This window comes from Terrapene carolina, unplaced genomic scaffold (genome assembly GCF_002925995.2).
Source record: "Terrapene carolina triunguis isolate 2854851 unplaced genomic scaffold, T_m_triunguis-2.0 Scaffold517, whole genome shotgun sequence".
NCBI classification, from domain to species: Eukaryota; Metazoa; Chordata; order Testudines; family Emydidae; genus Terrapene; species Terrapene triunguis.
The window spans coordinates 5,710,604-5,730,824 of NW_020664868.1; the positions used below are offsets into that span (position 1 = coordinate 5,710,604).

The window sequence follows — 20,221 nt, forward strand, 5'->3', positions numbered from 1 at the left end:
GCTCCTGCTGCTCACTCTGGAGGCCCCGGTTCGATCCCCAGGAGGGCGGCGCTCACCCGTGCTGCTGCCCCCTGTCATTCCCCAGCCGGGCTGAGCCCCCCCAACAGGCCCTGGAGTCAGTGGAGTTGGCTGCTCCGGCCCTTAATGCCCTGCTCTGTCCCCAGGATAACATGGGAGCCCCATTACCGTCACAGATCTCCGTTGTGTCAGTGAAGAAGGAGTGATTCCCATGTGACTGGTATCCATCCAGGCAGGTGCAGTGGGTGTTGTTCACACACTTGGCGTTTGCTGGGCATTGCATATGGCTGTTGCAGTCCTCAATGGTACCTGCAGGGGTGGGAACAGCTGGGCAGGGTCAGCCAGTGCAGAGCGGCTCCCCCCTCACACACACTGGGATCGACTCCTTTCACACGCCCCATTCGCTGATTTTTGTCCCTGGGCGCCTGGCAAACAGCTCTAACGTCATCCACCGCCCGGCAACAAGCTGCCCACAGGAGGCCTTGGCTCCCCAGGGTGTCCCCGGCACAGACAGGCAGAGCCGCCGGAGCCGGGCGTCGGTTCAAGTGAAACATTTTCACTCTCACCCAATTTCTCTCCTTTCTGTTGCTGGGATTCTTGGGAATCTTGGGATTCGCAGCAGAGCTGGGCTCGGGGCGCAGAGTCCGGATCCCAAACACCCCCCAGCTGGACACGTGGGTCCCAGGTTTCAGTTCAGCCCGATTTTAGCGGGGGGGGGGGGAACCTACTAATGCCACTTCTAACGTCTGAGCCATCAGGGGTTTGATTCGGGCTGGTCAATAACACGGCCCTTGGCTACAAAGGGGATCTGCCCCTCACTCCAGCCCCCAGTGTAGAGCCCTGGGCCCCAGTGTCTATTCTCTGCTGGCCACGGGGCTGGGAAGGGAAGGGGGGGACTACACAGGGGCCTTCTCCTCTCCCCTGCACGCACCCACCGTGCTCTATAAACCCACCCCACGACGCCCACGCCAAGGGGCTGCTCCCGGCTCGCCAGACCCCTGACTCTGCTGTTCTCCCACAAGGGAAAGGGACCGGAGGGGGCGGAGGCCGGAGACCCCGGGCAGCCGGGAGCGCTGGGGAAGGTTAGCCAGGAGGAATCAGCCTTACCTTGTACGCCATGATTCTGGGCCACGGTGCCCCCCAGGCACAGGGCGATGCAGAGCCCTGGAAGGCAAAGACAGGGTAAGGCACCATGGGCAGATGGTAACCGCCACTCAGCTGCACACCCCCCCAGCCACCCCAGTCCTGCCAATCCTGGGCCAATGGCCAGTCAGTGCCCTGCCGATGGTGGAATTAAAAATGCAGAAACCTGGTGCTCTGGGAAATCAGCCCCAGCTCGGATCCCTGGTAATAGTTTTAACGGATTCGAGTTGGGAACTGGACTTTTAGCCAGGGCAACTTGGTCTTTTATTGTGTGTATTAGCAACAAAGACCAGGATTCTGGTGTAAATCCAATGAAGTCAATTCTTTCATTAAGAACTATTATTACTGTAGTAATATTTTGGAACCCCAGCTTTGTGCCCCTACAGAAAGCTGGCTCAGCCAGCTACTTGGAAATTCCCCTGGTGTAATGGCTCTACGTTACAGCCCCAGGCACAGTGGGCATTCCCATAGGTGAGGGGTATGGCCAATGTACTCCTACACTCTGACTATTGCCAGCTGCTGGAATGGTCCCTTGGGGCTACGGATAGTTGAGGATGAATCGGGAAAGGCATTTCTTTGCTCTGCTTCCAGGGACAAGACTGATCCGCAGTTATCCCCTGGCATTCAGTAGCTGTGAAACTGGTGGAAAGCCATCTGTGATAAATGAAGTGGAGGGTAGCCCCCTTTGATGAACACCCAGCCAGCCAGTTAGCTGTAAAATCCCTCTTGGTAGCTGTTCTCTGCTTGCTTTACCTGTAAAGGGTTAAAAAGTCCCCCAGGTTTATTTTTTTTTTTTTTTTTTTAAAAAGTGGGCACCTGACCAAAAGAGCCAATGGGAAGGCTAGAACTTTTTAAAAATTGGGAAAGAAACTTTCCCTTTGTCTATTGTTCTCCGGAGAAGGAGACACTGAGGAGCAATGCTGTGTGAGTCTTGAACCAGGTATGAAAATTCATCAGATCATACCTAGAATTACTTATTTGAAACCCCTCCCCCAAATATGTAAGTAAATCAAGAATGTTTAGCTAGATTCGGTCAGGTTTAGTTCTGTTTATTTTGGCTTGTGGATCTCCTCTGTGCTAACCCCAGATGCTTTTGTTTACTTGTAACCTTTAAGCTGAACCCCCAAGAAAGCTATTTTGGGTACTTAATTTATGTAATTGTTTCGTTTAAGATCTAGCCAAAAAGCCTAAGTTCCAGATGTATTTTTTTTCCTTTTTGTTTTTAATAAAATTTCCCTTTAAGAACAGGATTGGATTTCTGGCATCCTAAGAGGTTTGTGCATGTTGTTTGATTAGCTGGTAGCCACAGCTAATTTCCTTTTGATTTCTTTCTCGGCTCTTCCCCTGGGCGGGGGGTTTGAAAGGGCTTGAGGGTACCCCACAGGGAGGAATTCCCAAGTGCTCCTTCCTGGGTTCAAAGGGTTTTTTTTCCATTGGAGTGGTGGCAGCATTTACAAAGCCAAGGTCAGAGAAAAGTTGTAACCTTGAGAGTGTAATGGAGGCCTGGAGTGGCAAGTATTAATTTTTAAAACCCTTGCAGGCCCCCACTTCCTGTACTAAAGATGCCAGAGTGGGGATTCAGCCCTGACATGGTGGCAGAGCGGTAGGATAGTTTTGAACCAGAAGCACAGACCTCAGGATTTTAAAAGGACACATTTTTCCTTTTGGCTGCTTGAAAGCCAGGGAGTCCATCAAGCCATTTATTTATTTTCTATCTCCGTGGCAATGAAATAGTTAGGCTAGAGAAGGGCAGCCTGGTGCATGAGGTTGAGGCACCAAAACCTTAGAAAAACCAGTCTTCCTGAAGTGACACACCACGGAGAAGGCAGACCCAGCTCAAACCCGAACATCCAGCTCCATGATGGAAGTGAAGGTAGCTGATGGGGAAAGGAGACTTTCCAGGAGGGAAGGGTCAGCCCTCCCCCCACCAAGATCCCAGTGCCAGGATGGGGGGATGCCTTTAACTCAGGCCGAGTTAATTGCTCCCCATAATTGCAGTTCCATTTCAGCATGTAGCTGTGGATATTCTGGGTCCTTTCTCTAAGACGACACCCAGAGCAAAGCTGTACATACTGACCTTCATGGATTTTGCCACCCGATGGCTGGAAGCTGTAGCTCTAAGCAACACAAGGGCTAAAAGTGTGAGCCAGACATTGACAGACATTTTTGCCAGGGTAGGTTGGCCCTCCGACATCCTTACAGATTCAGGAACTAACTTCCTGGCAGGGACCATGAAACATCTTTGGGAAGCCATGGGGTGAACCATTTGGTTGCCACCCCTCACAACCATCAAACAAATGGCCTAGTGGAGAAGTTTAATGGAACTTTGGGGGCCATGATACGTAAATGAGCACTCCTGTGATTGGGACCTAGTGTTACAGCAGTTGCTCTTTGCCTACAGGGCTGTACCACATCCCAGTTTGGGGTTTTCACCCTTTGAACTCATTTATGGCCACGAAGTTACGGGGCCATTACAGTTGGTAAAGCAGCAATGGGAGGGGTTACATCTTCTCCAGGAACTAACATTTTGGACTTTGTAACCAACCTGCAAAACACACTCAAGGACTCTCTAGCCCTTGCTCAAGAAAACCTTCAGAATGATCAACAAGAGCAAAAGGCCTGGTATAATAAACATGCCAGAGAGCGTTCCTTCAGAGTAGATGACTAAGTCATGGTCCAGAAAGTGCTCCAGGCCAATAAAATGGAAGTGTTGTGGGAGGGGCCATTTATGGTCTGAGAGCACCTGGGAGCTGTTAATTACCTCATAGCATTCCCAGACCCTACCCTAAAACCTGAAGTATACCATGTTAATTTTCTAAGGGCTTTTATTCCTGAGAAATCAAGGTTCTCCAGTTTACAGCCCAGTAGAGAGATGACACTGAGTGGCCTCAAGGAGTATACTATGAAGGAAAAAGCAACGGTGGCATAGAAGAGGTGAGCCTTTCCATCATCCTTGGGTGTAAGCAGCGACAGCAAATTGAGGAGCTGTGCACTAGCTTCACACCCATGTTTTCAGCCACCCCAGGACATACAGAACAGGCATGCCACTCCATTGATACATGTGATGCTCGCCCAATTAGAGCCCAACCCAACCGGATGGCTCCTCAAGCCAAAACCACAACAAAAACGGAAATCGAGGACATATTACAGATGGGTGTAATCCGCCCCTCTGAGAGTGCATAGGCCTCTACAGTGGTTCTGATTCCCAAACCAGATGGGGAAATCCACTTTTGTGTAGACTACATAAGCTAAATGCTGTAATTTGCCCAGAAAACCATCCAGTGCCACACACAAATGAGCTATTGGAGAAACTGGGACGTGCCCAGTTCATCTCCACCTTAGACTTAACTAAGGGGTACTGGCAAGTGCCGCTAGATGACCCTGCCAAGGAAAGGTCATCCTTCATCACCCATGTAGGGTTGTATGAATTTAATGTGCTCCCTTTCGAACTGTGAAATTCACCTGCCACCTTCCAGAGACTGGCAGATTCCCAAATCCAGCCAGAAGGTTAATTTGCAGTTGCCTACTTTGATGATGTGGCTGTATTCTTGGATTCATTGGCAAAACATCTGGAGCACCTCCAAGCTGTCTTCCAGTGCATAAGGGAGGCAGGATTAACCGTTAAGGCCAAAAAGTGTCAAATAGACCTAAACCGGGTAACATACCTTGGATACCAGGTGGGTCAAGGTACTATCAACCCCCTACAGGTTAAGGTAAATGCTATCCAAAATTGGCCTGTCCCTAAGTGAAAGAAGCAGGTCCAATCCTTCTTGGGCTTGGTCAGGTATTACTCACCATTTGTACCACACTACAGCCAAATTGTCACCTCACTGACAGACCTAACCAGGAAAAGACAGCCAAATGCAGTTCAGTGGACTGAAAAGTGTCAGAAAGCCTTTAACCAGCTTAACCATGTACTGAACACCCCAGACTTCAACCAACCATTCATCGTAACCACAAATGTGTCCGAGGGTGGTGTAGAAGCAGTTTTAATGCATCACTAATTCCCTCCTATCATGTTTCTCAGCAAAACACTTTGAGCGGAAAAGCCACTGGTCAGTCTCAGAAAAAGAATGTTATGCCATAGTGTATGCTCTGGAGAAGCTACCATACATTTGGGGACAGTGTTTCCACCTGCAGACTGACCGCGCTGCACTGAAGTTGCTTCACACAGTCAAAGAGACTAACAAAAAACTTCTTTGGTGGAGTTTAGCTCTTCAAAACTTTGATTTTGAGATACACCACATTTCTGGAGCCTCTAACAAAGTGGCTGATGCACTCTCCCGGGAAGGTTTCTCAGAATCAACTGGGTTAAAATGTCCCTGCATTCTAAGTCATTGTAGTCCTTGAAATGTAAAAAGTACTGTTTAGTTCTTCATGTAATTATTAGTAAACTTAGAGGTGCATGTATTTTATTAACGGTTTTCTAAACCTCCAGGAAGAAATCCCAGCCGGTGTGGACCCGACTTGAACCAGAGTGGCCAGCACCATCTGTGAATTGGTGGCATGATATAAATGAAGTGGGGAGTAGCCCCCTTTGATGAACACCCAGCCAGCCAGTTAGCTGTAAAATCCCTCTTGGTAGCTGTTCTCTGCTTGCTTTACCTGTAAAGGATTAAAAAGTCCCCCAGGTTAAAAAAAAAAAAAAAAAAGTGGGCACCTGACCAAGAGAGCCAATGGGAAGGCTAGAACTGTTAAAAATTGGGAAAGAAATTTCCCCTTTGTCTGTTGTTCTCCGGAGAAGGAGACATGGAGCAGCAATACTGCGTAAGGCTTGAACCAAGTATGAAAATTTATTAGATCATACCTAGAACTACTAATTTGAAACCTCCCAAATATGTAAGTAAATTAGGAATGTTTAGCTAGACGCAATCAGGTTTATTTCTGTTTATTTTGGCTTGTGGATCGCCTCTGTGCTAACCCCAGAAGCTTTTGTTTGCTTGTATCCTTTAAGCTGAACCCCCAAGAAAGCTATTTTGGGTCCTTAATTTTTGTAATTGTTTCTTTTAAGATCTAGCCAAAAAGCCTAAATTCCAGATGTACTTTTTCCTTTTTGTTTTTAATAAATTTTCCCTTTTTTAAGAACAGGATTGGATTTCTGGTGTCCTAAGAGGTTTGTGCTTGTTTGATAAGCTGGTAGCCACAGCTAATTTCCTTTTGATTTCTTTCTTGGCTCTTCCCCAGAGGGGGGGATGAAAGGGCTTGAGGATACCCCACAGGGAGGTATTCCCAAGTGCTCCTTCCTGGGTTCAAAGGAATACGCAAACTACGCAGCTGCGTAGGGCACCAGGAAATTTTGGGCACCAAATTGCCCCAAATTTCTTGGTGCTGTATGCAGCTGTGTGTTGCTTCAGCGGCCAGCCTTCTCCGCCCAGTCACACCTCTTCCCACCCCTGCTCCACCCCAGCCCTGCCCCCACTCCACCCCTTCCCCAAAGCCCTCATGCCTGCTCTGCCCCTGCCCCGCCTCTTCCCACCCCGCTCCACCCCCATTCCACCCCTTCCCCTGTGCTACATCCGGGGGGAGTGCAGCAGGGTTCGGGCGTGCCCTGCATTCACTGGGTAGCAGGAAGTGGAGCGACCCGGACCTGGCCCACTCTGCTCCTCCGGCTTCCAGCCGTGCCACCAGTGAGTTTGGGGGGCGGTTCCCCCCTACCCCTCAAGTCCCAAGGCTGGGAGCCAGAGGAGCTGAGTGGAGCGGGCTGGGGCCTGGTCATTCTACTTCCCACAGCCTCCTGAGTGCAGGGTTGGGCCTGCCCTGCAATCACTAGGCAGCGGGAAGTGGAGTGACCCGGCCCCCGCCCACTCTGCTTTGCCGGTGAGTGCTGGGGGGCAGTTTCCCTCCTGCACCCCAAGCCAGCCCCTCTCCTCCACGGAGGCCTGGGGCCAGCCCCCACCCCCACAAGGGCACTGCGTAGGGCACCAAAATGTCTAGGGATGGCCCTGGTGGCGAGTATTAATTTTTAAATTCCTTGCGGGCCCCCACTTCCTGCTCTCGAAGTGCCAGAGTTGGGATTCAGCCCTGTGTGACGATGCTGCCTGTGGGAACCAGCTGAGGTCACGCTATTAGGGTGAACTGCAAAGAAAATGGGGCAGAGAAACCCCAGAAGCTGGTGGATATTCCAATACTTAGATTTACCAAACCAGCACAAAACAGCTTCTGTATTGCCTCACTGGTTACTCAGAAGTCCAAACAACGCAGTTCCCTTAAAGTGCCCAGCCTCAGGCCTCCGTCCAGACACACGTCAGAGATGATGATGATTACTGGATATCTTATCTCATCATATAAAACAAAAGGTTCTTCCAACCCCAAAGAGTCAGCCACACACCCAGGTCCAATTATAACTTAGATCTTACCCAAAATACACATTTATAGCCAGTTCTTATTAACTAAGCTAAAATTAAAAAAGAAAAAAAGAGTATGGTTAAAAGATCAATATACATACAGACTTTAATTCAATTCTTGAGGTTCAGATATATAGCAGAGATGAGCTTATAGTTGCTAAAAGTCCTTTTAGGTATAGTCCATAGGTTATAGTCCAATGTCCATATTCAGGGTGACTCCAGTCAGTGACTGGGGATCTCAATCCTTATGGCTTAAGGTTTCCCCCTCTTGAAACCCAAAGCAGATCTCAGATGAAGGACCGTATCCCAGGCTTCTTATACATTTCCAGCAACCTTTTGGCCTGAGAAAACAATAGGCTTAACTTCCCTTCTCCCAAACATCATGGCAATTAGCACAGGAAAATTTATCCATTAAACAGTCCAGATACAGGTTACCACAACTTTCAAAGAGACATATAGACAATAATACTATTTCACTCAAGTGTCTTCCTAAATATTAATACTCATTTTTTGATCTTTGAATCAAAGCCACAGTAATAGACAAGACTTGTTTGCTTACAGCACAAGACCTGAGCAAACATCTACCCTTCTACATCTAACCATGCAGACTTGCATTTCAAAGCTCTATTCATTTAAATATTTTCCTAACCAGTCTCTAAAGTTGGGCCATGGGGCAGGTCAGTCTTTGAGTTAGTTAACTCTTTCTGGCCCAGTCACCTTTCAATGAGATATATTATATTACACTCATAACATCACACCCCGACACCATCTTTGACCTCTCCATGCCCATCTCAGCCAGCCCCAGGAATCTGGCCCAGTAAATCTAAGGGCATTTCAATGAGTCTGGATGGAGTCTCAGTTGGTGCAATGTGAGCACTGGAGGGAGCAGAGGAAATTGCACATTACACCAATGTAGCATATGCCTAGGTGTAAATTCTAGCTCGAGGAGACATACCCGGGCTTGCTCTGACCCAGCTGGCATGCCAAAAATAGAAGCATGGCCACGTTTGGGCAAGTAACAGGAGAGGCTACCTGCCCTGATTACGAGCTAGCGTAATTATATCTTCTCAAGCTTGACTTTCCAGCCCCAGTGCAGACAGACCCATGGGCCCCTCCGGATTCTCCTAGCCCCACCCGAGTTCATCCCATGGACTTTTTTCCACTCACCCAATGGATACATGTCACCTCGGGTTCCCATGGTGGCTCAGATGCTATCAGAGCGGGTCTAGTTCTGAGGATTCTGAGCTTTGCAGCCTCCTTATCTTGGAGAAATGAGACAGGAAGCCAAGTCGACTCATGTCCTGTTGCATGATATCGTATCAACTCACAGTACTGCACACAGGAAAGCACTGTCTTCTCAGCATGCCCTGCTCTCCTTCCTTCTGCCCTACCACTTCTACCAGCCCCATAATCATTTACTTTGCTGAGTACCTGATACCCTATGGGGGAAACTGACCACAGTGCAGAGGGCCTAGCACCACTTCACAGAAATGTGGAGTTGAAGGGACCTCAGGAGATCAAAGAATCCATCCCCAAGCGCTGCGGCAGGACTAAGTGCACCTAGACCATCCCTGGCAGGTGTTTGTCCAACCTGTTCTTAAACCCACCAGTAACAGGGATTCCACAAACTCCCTAGGTCACCTGTTCCTGTGCTGAACCATCCTTAGAGTTAGAAAGTTTTTATAAATATCTAACCTAAATCTCCCTTGCTGCTAACTAAGCCAATTCCTTCTTGTCCTACCCTTGGTGGACATGGGCACCAATTGATCACAGTCTTCTTTATAACAACCTTTTGCATATTTGCAGATTGTTATCATGTCCCCCCCTCAGCCATCTCTTCTCTGGACAAAACATACCCATTTTTTTCAACCTTTCCTCACAGGACAGGTTTTCTAAACCTCTGATTAGATCTGTTGCTCTCCTCTGAAATCCGTACAATTTGTCCTCATCCTTCTTGAAGCACAGCACCCAAACCTGGATACAGAACTCCTGCGCTGAGTAGAGTAGAATAGTCACCTCCCATCTCTGACCCACCCCACTCCTGTCAATACATCCCAGAATGACATTTGCCTTTTTTCAACAGTATCACACTGCAGACTCACATTCCATTTGTGGTCCACCAGAAACCTCACACCCTTTTCTGCAGTGCTGCTGCCGAGCCAGTGAGTCCCCATCCCTCCCCTGTGAGTAAGATCTTCCATCTATCTGCATCCTCCTTGTGGTAGTTTCATCTAGTCCATATTTCCTTAGTTTGAGTAGGAAAATGTCACGTGTGACTGTGTCAAAAGACTTACTAAATTCAAGATACATCATGTCCACCTCTTCCCTCCATCCACTAGACTGGGTATCCAAAGAATGAAATTATGTTTGTTTGGCATGACTTGTTCTGGACAAATGCATGTTGGTTATTACTTATCACCTACTATCCTCTAGGTTAATAAATTGGTAGTTTAATAATTTCTTCCATATCTTTCTGGGTATTGAAGTTAGGCTGACTGGTCTATACTTTTCTAAGAGCTCCTTTTTACCTTTTTTTGAAGTTTGCCCTTGCTATGAACCTCACCCATCCTCCATGAGTTCTGGAAGATAATCGCTAATGGTTCAGAGATTGCTTCAGCCAGTTTCTTAAGTACTCTAGAATGAATTTCTGGTCTCCCATGTTTAAAAAGGATGAACTCAAACTGGAACGGGTACAGAGAAGGGCCACTAGGATGATCAGAGGAATGGAAAACCTGTCATATGAAAGGAGACTTGAGGAGCTCGGTTTGTTTACCTTAACCAAAAGGAGGCTGAGGGGGGATATGATTGCTCTCTTTAAATATATCAGAGGGATAAATACAAGGGAGGGAGAGGAATTATTTCAGCTTAGTACTAATGTGGACACGAGAACAAATGGATATAAACTGGCCGTCGGGAAGTTTAGGCTTGTAATTAGACAACGGTTTCTAACCGTCAGAGGGGTGAAGTTCTGGAATAGCCTTCCGAGGGAAACGGTGGGGGCGAAAGACCTCTTTGGCTTTAAGATTAAGCTTGATAAGTTTATGGAGGGGATGGTTTGATGGGATAACGCGATTTTAGTCAATAACTGCCATCGCTGATAATTAGTATCAATGGTCAATGTGGGTCTGGCTGGAGAATCTTACCCGCATGCTCGGGGTTCTGCTGATCGCCATATTTGGGGTCGGGAAGGAATTTTCCTCCAGGGTAGATTGGCAGAGGCCCTGGAGGTTTTTCGCCTTCCTCCGCAGCATGGGGCAGGGGTCGCTTGCTGGAGGATTCTCTGCGACTTAAAGTCTTTAAATCATGAAAAATTGGAAAGAGTCCAGCGGAGGGCAACAAAAATGATTAGGGGTCTGGAGCACATGACTTATGAGGAGAGGCTGAGGGAACTGGGATTGTTTAGTCTCCAGAAGAGAAGAATGAGGGGGGATTTGATAGCAGCCTTCAACTACCTGAAGGGGGGTTCCAAAGAGGATGGAGCTCGGCTGTTCTCAGTGGTGGCAGATGACAGAACAAGGAGCAATGGTCTCAAGTTGCAGTGGGGGAGGTCCAGGTTGGATATTAGGAAACACTATTTCACTAGGAGGGTGGTGAAGCACTGGAATGCGTTACCTAGGGAGGTGGTGGAGTCTCCTTCCTTGGAGGTTTTTAAGGCCCGGCTTGACAAAGCCCTGGCTGGGATGGTTTAGTTGGGAATTGGTCCTGCTTTGAGCAGGGGGTTGGACTAGATGACCTCTTGAGGTCCCTTCCAACCCTGATATTCTATGATTCTATGATTTGGGGACTTCAACAGCTGAGTCAAGGGAGAGAATTATTCCAGGAGTGGGTGGGTCAGCTTTTGTGGCCTGCATCATGCGGGAGGTCAGACTAGATGATCATAATGGTCCCTTCTGACCTTAAAGGGTATGAATTTCATCAGGCCCTGCTGAGTTGCATGGATCTAACTGAGCTAAAGATTCTTTATCCGTTAACTTATCTGTTATTCTACCCTATTCTGGCCAGTGTTCCTTACCTCTCGTTAACATTAACTGGTGTGAAGTAGCTGGTGTCGGGGATTTCTTTTATCCCGGACGGCTCAGGTTTCGTTGTCCGACCGCAAAGAGACAGGCAATGACCAGCAAAGATCCAACTATCAAGGTCTTTATTGTAGGCATGCAATACAATAGAGAACTACTACTCATCTCCGTAGAACCAGCCCCCTCCCCTCTGCAGATGCAAGCTATCTTTATTAGCCACTTCGCCACGTCATCACTTACGTCACATCATCACTATATTTTCCCAGCATACAAGAGAGGAACAAAGAACAACTATTATGTTTTGATAAGCTTCATGGTTAGACAAAGAAATACAAGTTACTTCAAAAAGCATCTGCAAGCATTTTTCCCAGCCTCTGCAAGCATTCTCTTATCTAGCAAGGTCAAGCAACCAAGCGCCTGACTGTTTCAGCTAGTATATTTTTTCAGTAGGCCTCGCTGGTTGCTAAGCAGAACAGGCCATCAAGGTAAACTCATCACTGGTCAAAACTAACCTTTTTAATCCTGCATTCAGTAAAACTTAAGAGGTGCCCATACTGAGTGGATGGTTGCTAACACAATGGCCAGAGATGTCAGTGTCCTGGGGTTGTTCATGAGTCTTGCTGTAAGTAGTCATCTAAGGTGGTGCAGCTGTAATGCCTAAGTCACTTTCTGAGAAGTAGCTCTTCTTAACAAAAGACAACCAGAAGAACAGATCTTTATCCAGATCACAGGGGTTACGTCTACACTACCAGCTGGATCGGTGGGTAGCAATCGATCTATCAGGGATTAATTTATTGCATGTAGTGTAGACGCAATAAATCGATCCCCAATCGCTCTCCCGTCGACTGCTGAACTCCATCTCGGTGAGAGGCGGAAGCAAAGTCGACGGGGGAGTGGCAGTCATCGATCCTGTGCCACGAGGACGTGAAGTAAGTGATTCTAAGTCGATCTAAGATACGTCAACTTCAGCTACGCTATTCCCCTAGCTGAAGTTGCGTATCTTAGATCGATCCCCCCCGTAGTGTAGACCAGGCCACAGTGTGGCTCCTTATGTGTGAGATGGTGTTGTCCAAGTCTCAGCTGTGATTGTAGCTCTTGTCTGCAGCTGTCATCTTGGAGATGCAGACAGAACATCAGTCCTGTTCCAGGTGGTGCCGTAGTAACAGGGTTAACACAGGAAGAAGATAAAATAGGCAGCTAATGACTATCCATGCTTGATGGTGTCAGAGAGCGGGACATGGGTGGTCTAGTGGTCAGAGCAGGACCAGAGCGGTGGGTCAGAGCCAGGGGCCAAATGCCAGCGCCAAGGGTTAGAGCCAGGGGCAGGAACCACGGGTCAGAATCGGGGTCGGAGCCAAAGTTGGAGATGAGAAATCGAAGCTGAGAATTAGAACCAGGTTACCTGGAGAGAGGCCAGGCAGGAGCTGGGCTGGTTCAAGGCCAGAGTTATCATAGCTGTGGGAAAAAGCTTTGAGAAGCTACTGAACTGCTGCTGCTGGGCTTAAGAGCCTGTCTGCTGGCACTTCCCACCAATCAGGCAGCTGATACAGGCCAGCTGCACTCATTAGGTTGCTTGGAGACTGGCTCTGCTGCAAGCCCTGATTCCTGAGAGATGGTCCCATATGGCAGGGTCTTCAAGGGAGTGACTCCTCAGGACTTGGGGCTCTCCAGTCCTCCCATCCAGTTATCCGTAAGCTCAAGGTAAAGAGAGGCAAAGAAATACACTCAAGCTCCTCCTCCTATGATTACTCATGTGTGGGTCTTACCAGGTCCCCTTTTCTTGTGGCCCCCTCCTAGAGGAACAGCTCTGGTCTAATCAGTGTCACACACATGCTTCTTCCAAATAGATCAACCTTCCACTGAGAAAAAACACTGCACACACATGTGGGTTTTGCCCATATAAAGTCAGTTTCTGCTCAGTGACTTCCCCTTTCTCAGACGTTTCCTGGTGGTTAGCTCTGTCCTGTCTGGATTGTGGTGAGCAGTGGGGTGTGGTTCACCTGCCTTATTTCCTCCTCTGTCTGCTTTAGAACAACAGTGTAGCGGACAGGGGGCTGCAGACAGGGGATTTTGAGAGGGAGTTTGACAGAGGGAGGCCTATGGTGGTTAGGAAGGCCTGCAACACCTGTGCCAGCACTGCTTCTGTCTCCTCCACCTGTAGCAAGATAGAGCGCCTGAGCATGGATGCTTCTACCCAGATCCTGGTGTGGTTTTGCAGGGACTGTGACTTGCAATTCCCACTTACTGACCTCCAGGCTGAGGGGACCATCCAATGTGAAAGGTGCCTGCTGGTGGAATCTCTCAGGCAGCAGGTGGGGGAGTTACGGGAGGAGGTGGCTAGGTTGAGGAGCATCCGAATCCATGAACAATTCCTGGACAGCGTCCATGTGGAGACAGCTGAGGTAGCTGTCCCAGTACACAGGACTGCTGACACACCACTGGTGGAGGAGGAGATGGCTCAGGGTGGACACTGGCAGCTGGTTACTTTTGGCAGCAGGAAGTGCTCCACCCCTGCACTGAACCCTCCCGCCGTGGTAATAGGAAACTGTTATGCTCTTCTTGATACAGAACTGCAGGGTCTCAATGCATGGATGAGATGGTGGTGTAGGGAAGAGGGGGTTAGATTTATTCAGAACTGGGGAAGCTTTTGGGAAAGGGGGAGTTTCTACAGGAAGGATGAGCTCTACCTAAATCAAAATGGAACTAGATTGCTGGCACTTAAAATTAAAGAGGTCATAGAGCAGTTTTTAAACTAAGGGCTGAGAGAAAGCCGACATGTGCGGAGGAGCACATGGGTCAGACAGAGACATCCCCTAGGGGAGGATGTGTTAATGGAGATTCTCTATGTCCTAGTAAGGAGGTAGCTAAGGAGAGTATGGAGATGATAAAATACTGTGTGACAAAGTTCCTCCTCTGCCTTGGTGGGTCCTGCACTTATTGGCAGATTTGCTCGCCTCAGAGATTCACAGCGGCCCTCAGTTTGGCCACTTTTGCTAGTAGCTTAAACCTGCTGTTCACTCAGCTAATCTCATCACTGGCCAGCATGGGGAAAAGGGAGGAGAACAATCCCTGCAGTCTCTAGGGTTACCATATTTTAATTTAAAAAAAAAAAAGGGGACACTCCATGGGGCCCTGGCCCCGCCCCAACTCCACCCCTTCCCCGCCTCCAGCCCCGCCCCAAATCCGCCCCACCCCTTCCCCTGAACACTCCACCCCCCCTGCTCCTCCCCCTCCCCTGCTTCCCGTGAATCAAATGTTCACGGGAAGCCTGAAACAGGGAGGCAGCAGGTAAGCTGGGGCTGGGTGAGAGGAGGCACGGCCCAGTCCGGGCCCCCCCAGCCGAGCAGCTCCCTCCGGTGGCTGGCCGGCCCCAGCCAAGAGACTCTGGCCCCGGCGTCTCCCGCCCCGCTCGGCTCCTGGGCACCGGCCCTGGTTCCGGCCGAGCAGCTCCGGCCCGCCCTGGCGGCTTCGGCCCAGCTCGGGCCCAGCACCAGCCGAGCACCGCCGGCCCGGGCACCCCCGGTCCTGGTTCCGGCCGAGCACCGCCAGCCCCACAACCCCTCCTCCCTATTTTCCCAGACATGTCCGGCTTTTTGGGATTGCCTCCCGGATGGGGATTTGAGGACCAAAAAGCCAGACATGTCTGGGAAAATCTGGACGTATGGTAACCCTAGCAGTCTCTACTGACCCACCTAGTGGGTTGGGGAATAGGCCAGGGACCTTCCCCTCTTGTGGGACCCACAGTCCAGGTCAACTCTTCCTGTACCCAATAGGGAGTTGGGGGGGAGGGGGAGAGATGGGGGAACCCAGGCCCACCCTCTACTCCAGGTTCCTGTTCAGGGCCCTATGGATCACAGCTGTCTACAGTGTTTCATGTAATACCTGTGTGACAGCTACAACTCCCTGAGCTACTTCCCCATGGCCTCCTCCCAATGCTTTCTGTATCCTTACCACAGAACCATCTTCCTGATACCACATAACATTTGTGCTCCTCAGTCCTTCAGCAGTACACCCACTCACCCTCAACTTTTCACACCCCTCACTGACTGAAGTGAGGTCCTTTTTAAACCAGGTGCCCTGATTAGCTAGCCTGTCTTAATGGAGTCTAGCAGCTTCTTAATTGGCTCCAGGTGTCCTAATTAGCCTGCCTGTCTTAATTGGTTCCAGCAAGTTCCTGATTGTTCTGGATCCAGCCCGTTATCTTACCCAGGGAAAAGGGACATGCTTGTTCTGAAGGCTAATATACCTGCCTTTGATGCTTAGAGGCTATTCTGCTGCACCCCCCCGGCTACTGCTACTAGTGTGGGGAGGATACTGCTGGTTTGACCCTCAGAGGGGAGTGTGAGGTCTCACTTTTGCCATCATGTTAGTTTGGGGCCTCCCCTGGCTGGGTTCTTGCTGCTGCTGAAGAGCCTGTTATTGCTGTTGGAGCTGAGGAGGGAGTATAGAAGGCCTTGTTCTGTGGAAGGGGTTTGTAACATCCTTGCTTTCTGTGGTGGTAGGTGCCTTTGCTGTGGGGAGCTGGGGAAGTGGTGTGGAGCCCTTCCCCTAGTCCACCCTCTCCCCTACTGCCACCACTGCCGCCCTTTCCACCTGCCTTCTGGTTCTGTTCTCTGCTCCCCAGCCCAGCAGTTTGCTCTGCCTTTCTAACCATCCAGGGAAAGTAGTGGTAGCGAGCAGGCATTTGTTTTTCGGGTGCTCGTGGGTGCGCATTTCCTTTCCCCTCCCTTGGCTTTGTCCTCCCTCTCCTACTGCATTCAGCCCATGGGCTCCCTTTCCTTAAGCCTTGCCCACTGCCCTGTTCTTGCAGCTGTTTGCCCCCTTTCCCTTTGCTGCCTGCCCTGCCCATCCCCTTTCTAACCGCCCGGTTTGCTCTGGTTTGCCCTGCTTTGTTGTTTGGTCCTTGATTAGTTTGTTTGCCCTGCCCTTGTCCTGCGGTGTGGGCGTGGTGGCCAGCCCATTTCCCCCCTTTTGCTTTGGTTGTTTTTGAACCCCCTCTGTTTTTTTGCTCCATGCCTGAAGCATACCTGATTTGGCCCTCCCCTTCATTCTGTCCCCTTGCTTCTTGCCCCCCCCCCCAGTCTGTCCTCATGGCTTGTGTGCCCACGTTCCGCCGTTAGTGCTTGAGATTCTCCCCCCCCCTTTTTCCGTTACTTCCTTCACTGATGCACACTCCCCCATGATGTCTTAATTTTTCCTTCCTTTCCTTAGTGCAGCCAGGGGAGCCGGTTTTCTTCATCTTGTGCTGGGAGTTGTCCCTTGTCACTCTCTGTCCCTTTCTGTGGGCGCCCCTCCACCCTGCGTTCAGCATAGCGGGTGGGGTGTGGTAGCTGTTTTCCCCTCTCCCTTCCCTTCCCTCTTTCTTTCCCTCTGTTCCCCTTTCCCCACCCTAGTGGCTGTCCCACTCCCTCCTTTCCTGTGGTTCGGAGGGTGGGACTTCCCTGGCTGTCCTGTAGGTCCCTTTCAGTTCCCCCCCCACGCCCTCTCCTGCGATGGCAGCCTCGACTGCAGCTGCCGGGTTACCTGTCAGCACTGCCACTGGGGGCAGCGGGCACGGATAGGGACTCCCGAGACTCCATTGCTACTGCAGCAACCTCTGCCGCCTCCACCTCTGAGACCGCTCTCTTGGCCGGTGGGAAGGGCCGGGGGACGAAGAAGGGCAAGGGTCCTGCCCGGAAGGTGAACCCCTCCGTGGCAGTGGTTCCTCCTCCCGCTGTGGCACCATCAACGGCCGCAGCCCCCCCTTCTCCCTTACCCGTTGCTCCGTCCACCAGCCATGGGAGTGCTGCTCCCTCGGTCCCCAGGGCGTACGCCCAGATGGCTGTGACCCCTCCGCTCGCTGCCTCGCCATCTGCTCCAGCCGCCTCCCAAAATACCATTCCCGGCAGCTGGGGCCCCTTTCCCACCCTCACCAGGGAGCACGGGGTGCGTTGCTGCCTGGTGCCGGCCTCGCCCCACGTAGAAACCTACATGCGGGCGTTGGTGAGGATGGTGGGGCCCACGGCCGTGGTGGCAGCCTCTAAGATGTTGGGGAAGGTGGTGTTCTTCCTGGCATTGGAAGCCACGGCCCAGGAGGTGGTGGAGAGGGGCTTGGCGGTGGGGGGCATTCATGTCCCCCTTGAGCCTTTGGAGGACCTGGGCGTAAGGGTGATGTTCTCCTCTGTTCCTCCCTTCCTCCCCAATGCCGCCCTTTTGCCGTTCCTCTCCACCCTGGGGAAGCCCCTATCCGTCCTTAGCCCCCTTCCATTGGTCTGTAAGGACCCCGCCCTCTGCCACGTTTTATCGTCTGGTTCAAGTGCCGCCAGCGGCGCGTGACAGGAGGCTCTGGAGGGGTCCTTTCTGGTGCCCAATCGAGGGGCCCAGTACCAGGTTTATTATTCTTCGGGGGAGGCCCGGTGCTTTCTCTGCCAGGCGGCAGGGCACATCCGGAGGGACTGCCCCCTGGCCCGGCTCCGAGGGGCGTCTGGGACCCCCGATACCCGGAAGAGTATCGGCTCTACCAACGCCGACGGTCCTGATCGCTCAGACCCTGGGGTCGCCCCTCCTCCATCTGTGAGCGATGTCAACTCCGCTTGGGTATCGGGAGTGGCCCTCCCCGGACGTGCCCAGATAAGTGTGCTGGCCCCGCCACTGTGGTGGATGATAGACCAGGGCCTGTGGAGGAGAGGGTGACAGGACCGGTGGCAGGACTTGAGCAGGGCTTGCCTATGGGGGAGTCTGTCTCTTTCCCTGCTGTCCTGCCCTCCTCTTCCCTTGCCCTCCCGTCATCGCCCTTGCTCCCTGGCTCTGACCCGGCTGGCCAGCCCCCCTCTTCGGGGAGCTGGGAGCTCGTGCGAGGGAGGTGTCGTAAGCGGGGAGTGCGGGCCCAGCACCCCTCCCTCGTTTGCGAGGGGGAAGGGACCCCCTGTAAAACTATAGAAGGGAGGGATAGCTCAGTGGTTTGAGCATTGGCCTGCTAAACCCAGGGTTGTGAGTTCAATCCTTGAGGGGGCCATTTAGGGATCTGGGGCAAAAATCTGTCTGGGGATTGGTCCTCCTTTGAGCAGGGGGTTGGACTAGATGACCTCTTGAGGTCTCTTCCAACCCTGATATTCTATGAAGGGGGTCGTTGGCACTGGGTCTTCCGCTGTCTCCCTTGCTGATGTTCACCTATTGGAGTCAGCCAAGGTCACTTCAGCCACAGAGGCGGGTAGTATCACCTCTCTTATGGAGTCCCTCCCTGAGGGTGTTATGAAAGGTGTCCCCCCTGCCACTTTGCTATCTGTGCCTCCCATAAGTGCTGAAGCGGCTACTGCCCCAGCTGCTGTCGCAGGGACCCTGTAGAGGCAGGTGGGGACTCTGCTTCTATATTTGCTGAGATCGAGGCCCTGGGCTTGACCCCCAACCACCGAGGGGGTGGATGCCTCCCTGTTAGGGGGCCTCAGTAAGGGCGATTGCAATCTGTCGCCCCCCCCTCCCCGTCTTCCCCTGCCTCGGGCGGATGCCCCTGTTTTGGCCACTGCATTGCCCCGGGACCTGACCATCTGCCTGGTCATGATTGGTAATCCAGCTGACATCACTGTGCCCAGTGAGGTGACGGCTGATGCCGAACGGCTGGGCTCTGAGCCCATGGGTGCCCTTCCCCATGAGGCAGGGCAGCAGCCGTCGCTACCCCTCAGTGCTGTAATCGTGGGTGCCTCATTTAGTGAGGCACTGGGGTCTAGCACTGTGGAGGTGCCCCGATCCCTTGCTGCCCCTTTGACCACCATGCCGGGACAAGAGGCATTGTGTCCCAGTGGCTCTGCCACTTGGGCCCCTGATTTTGTCCCTGTTCCCGCTAGATTTATGTCCTGTCCCTGTCCCTGACTCCATTCACCCTCCTGTCCTTCGATCAGGAGAAGGCGTTTGATGGATGGACCACAGGTATCTCCTGGGCACTCCATGGGCATTTGGCTTTGGGCCCCAGTTTGTGGGGTTTCTCCAGGTGCTGTACGCCTCCGCGGCGTGTCTGGTCAAGCTCAACTGGACCCTGACAGCACCTGTCAGCTTCGGGCAAGGGGTGCGTCAAGGCTGCCCCCTCTCGGGTCAGCTGTACGCTCTGACCATTGAGCCCTTCCTTCGTCTCCTTCGCAAGAGGTTGACGGGGTTGGTGCTACATGAGCCGGAGCTGCGGCTGGTCCTGGCGGCATATGCCGACAACGTGCTCCTCGTGGTCCAGGACCCAGGCGACCCGGTGTGGGCAGAGGCTTGTCAAGCTGTTTATTTGGCGGCCTCCTCCACCCGGGTCAACTAGGTCAAGAGCTCTGGCCTGGTGGTCGGGACGGATGGCAGGCGAGCTCCCTCCCACCCGCGCTTCAGGCCATCCGGTGGAGCACAGGTCCACTGCTCTATCTTGACATTTACCTTTCTGCCACTCATCCATCTCCGCCGGAGAACTGGTACGGTTTAGAGGACAGGGTGACTGGGCGGTTGCGGAGCTGGACAGGACTGCTCCAGTGCCTCTCCCTCAGGGGGAGAGCACTGGTGCTCAACCAACTGGTCCTGTCCATGCTCTGGCACCGACTCAACACCCTGTGCCAGCCCCCGGAGTTCCTGGCCAATCTTCAGAGGTTGGTTCTGGGTTTTTTTTGGCCAGGACTGCACTGGGTCTCTGCAGGGGTTCTCCCTCTCCCCCTGGAGGAGGGCAGACAGGGCCTGACGTGCATGCGCATGCAGGTCCAT

At 51.7% G+C, this 20,221-nt stretch overlaps 2 protein-coding genes across 2 annotated transcripts in view; one reads left to right on the top strand and one right to left on the bottom strand.

The window, feature by feature from the left end:
* LOC112118054 (adhesion G protein-coupled receptor E3-like) overlaps positions 1 to 8,703 on the bottom strand; it is a 38,394-nt gene extending 29,691 nt beyond the window's left edge. The window contains exons 1-3 of the mRNA XM_026658801.1: positions 8,673 to 8,703; positions 1,126 to 1,182; positions 187 to 327 (exon numbers count right to left, since the gene is read on the bottom strand). Of these exons, the coding sequence (XP_026514586.1) occupies positions 187 to 327; positions 1,126 to 1,182; positions 8,673 to 8,703 (229 nt within the window). The remainder of the gene's footprint in view (positions 1 to 186; positions 328 to 1,125; positions 1,183 to 8,672) is intronic.
* LOC112107877 (zinc finger protein 271-like) overlaps positions 1 to 20,221 on the top strand; it is an 879,239-nt gene that overhangs the window by 466,651 nt on the left and 392,367 nt on the right. The window lies entirely within an intron of this gene.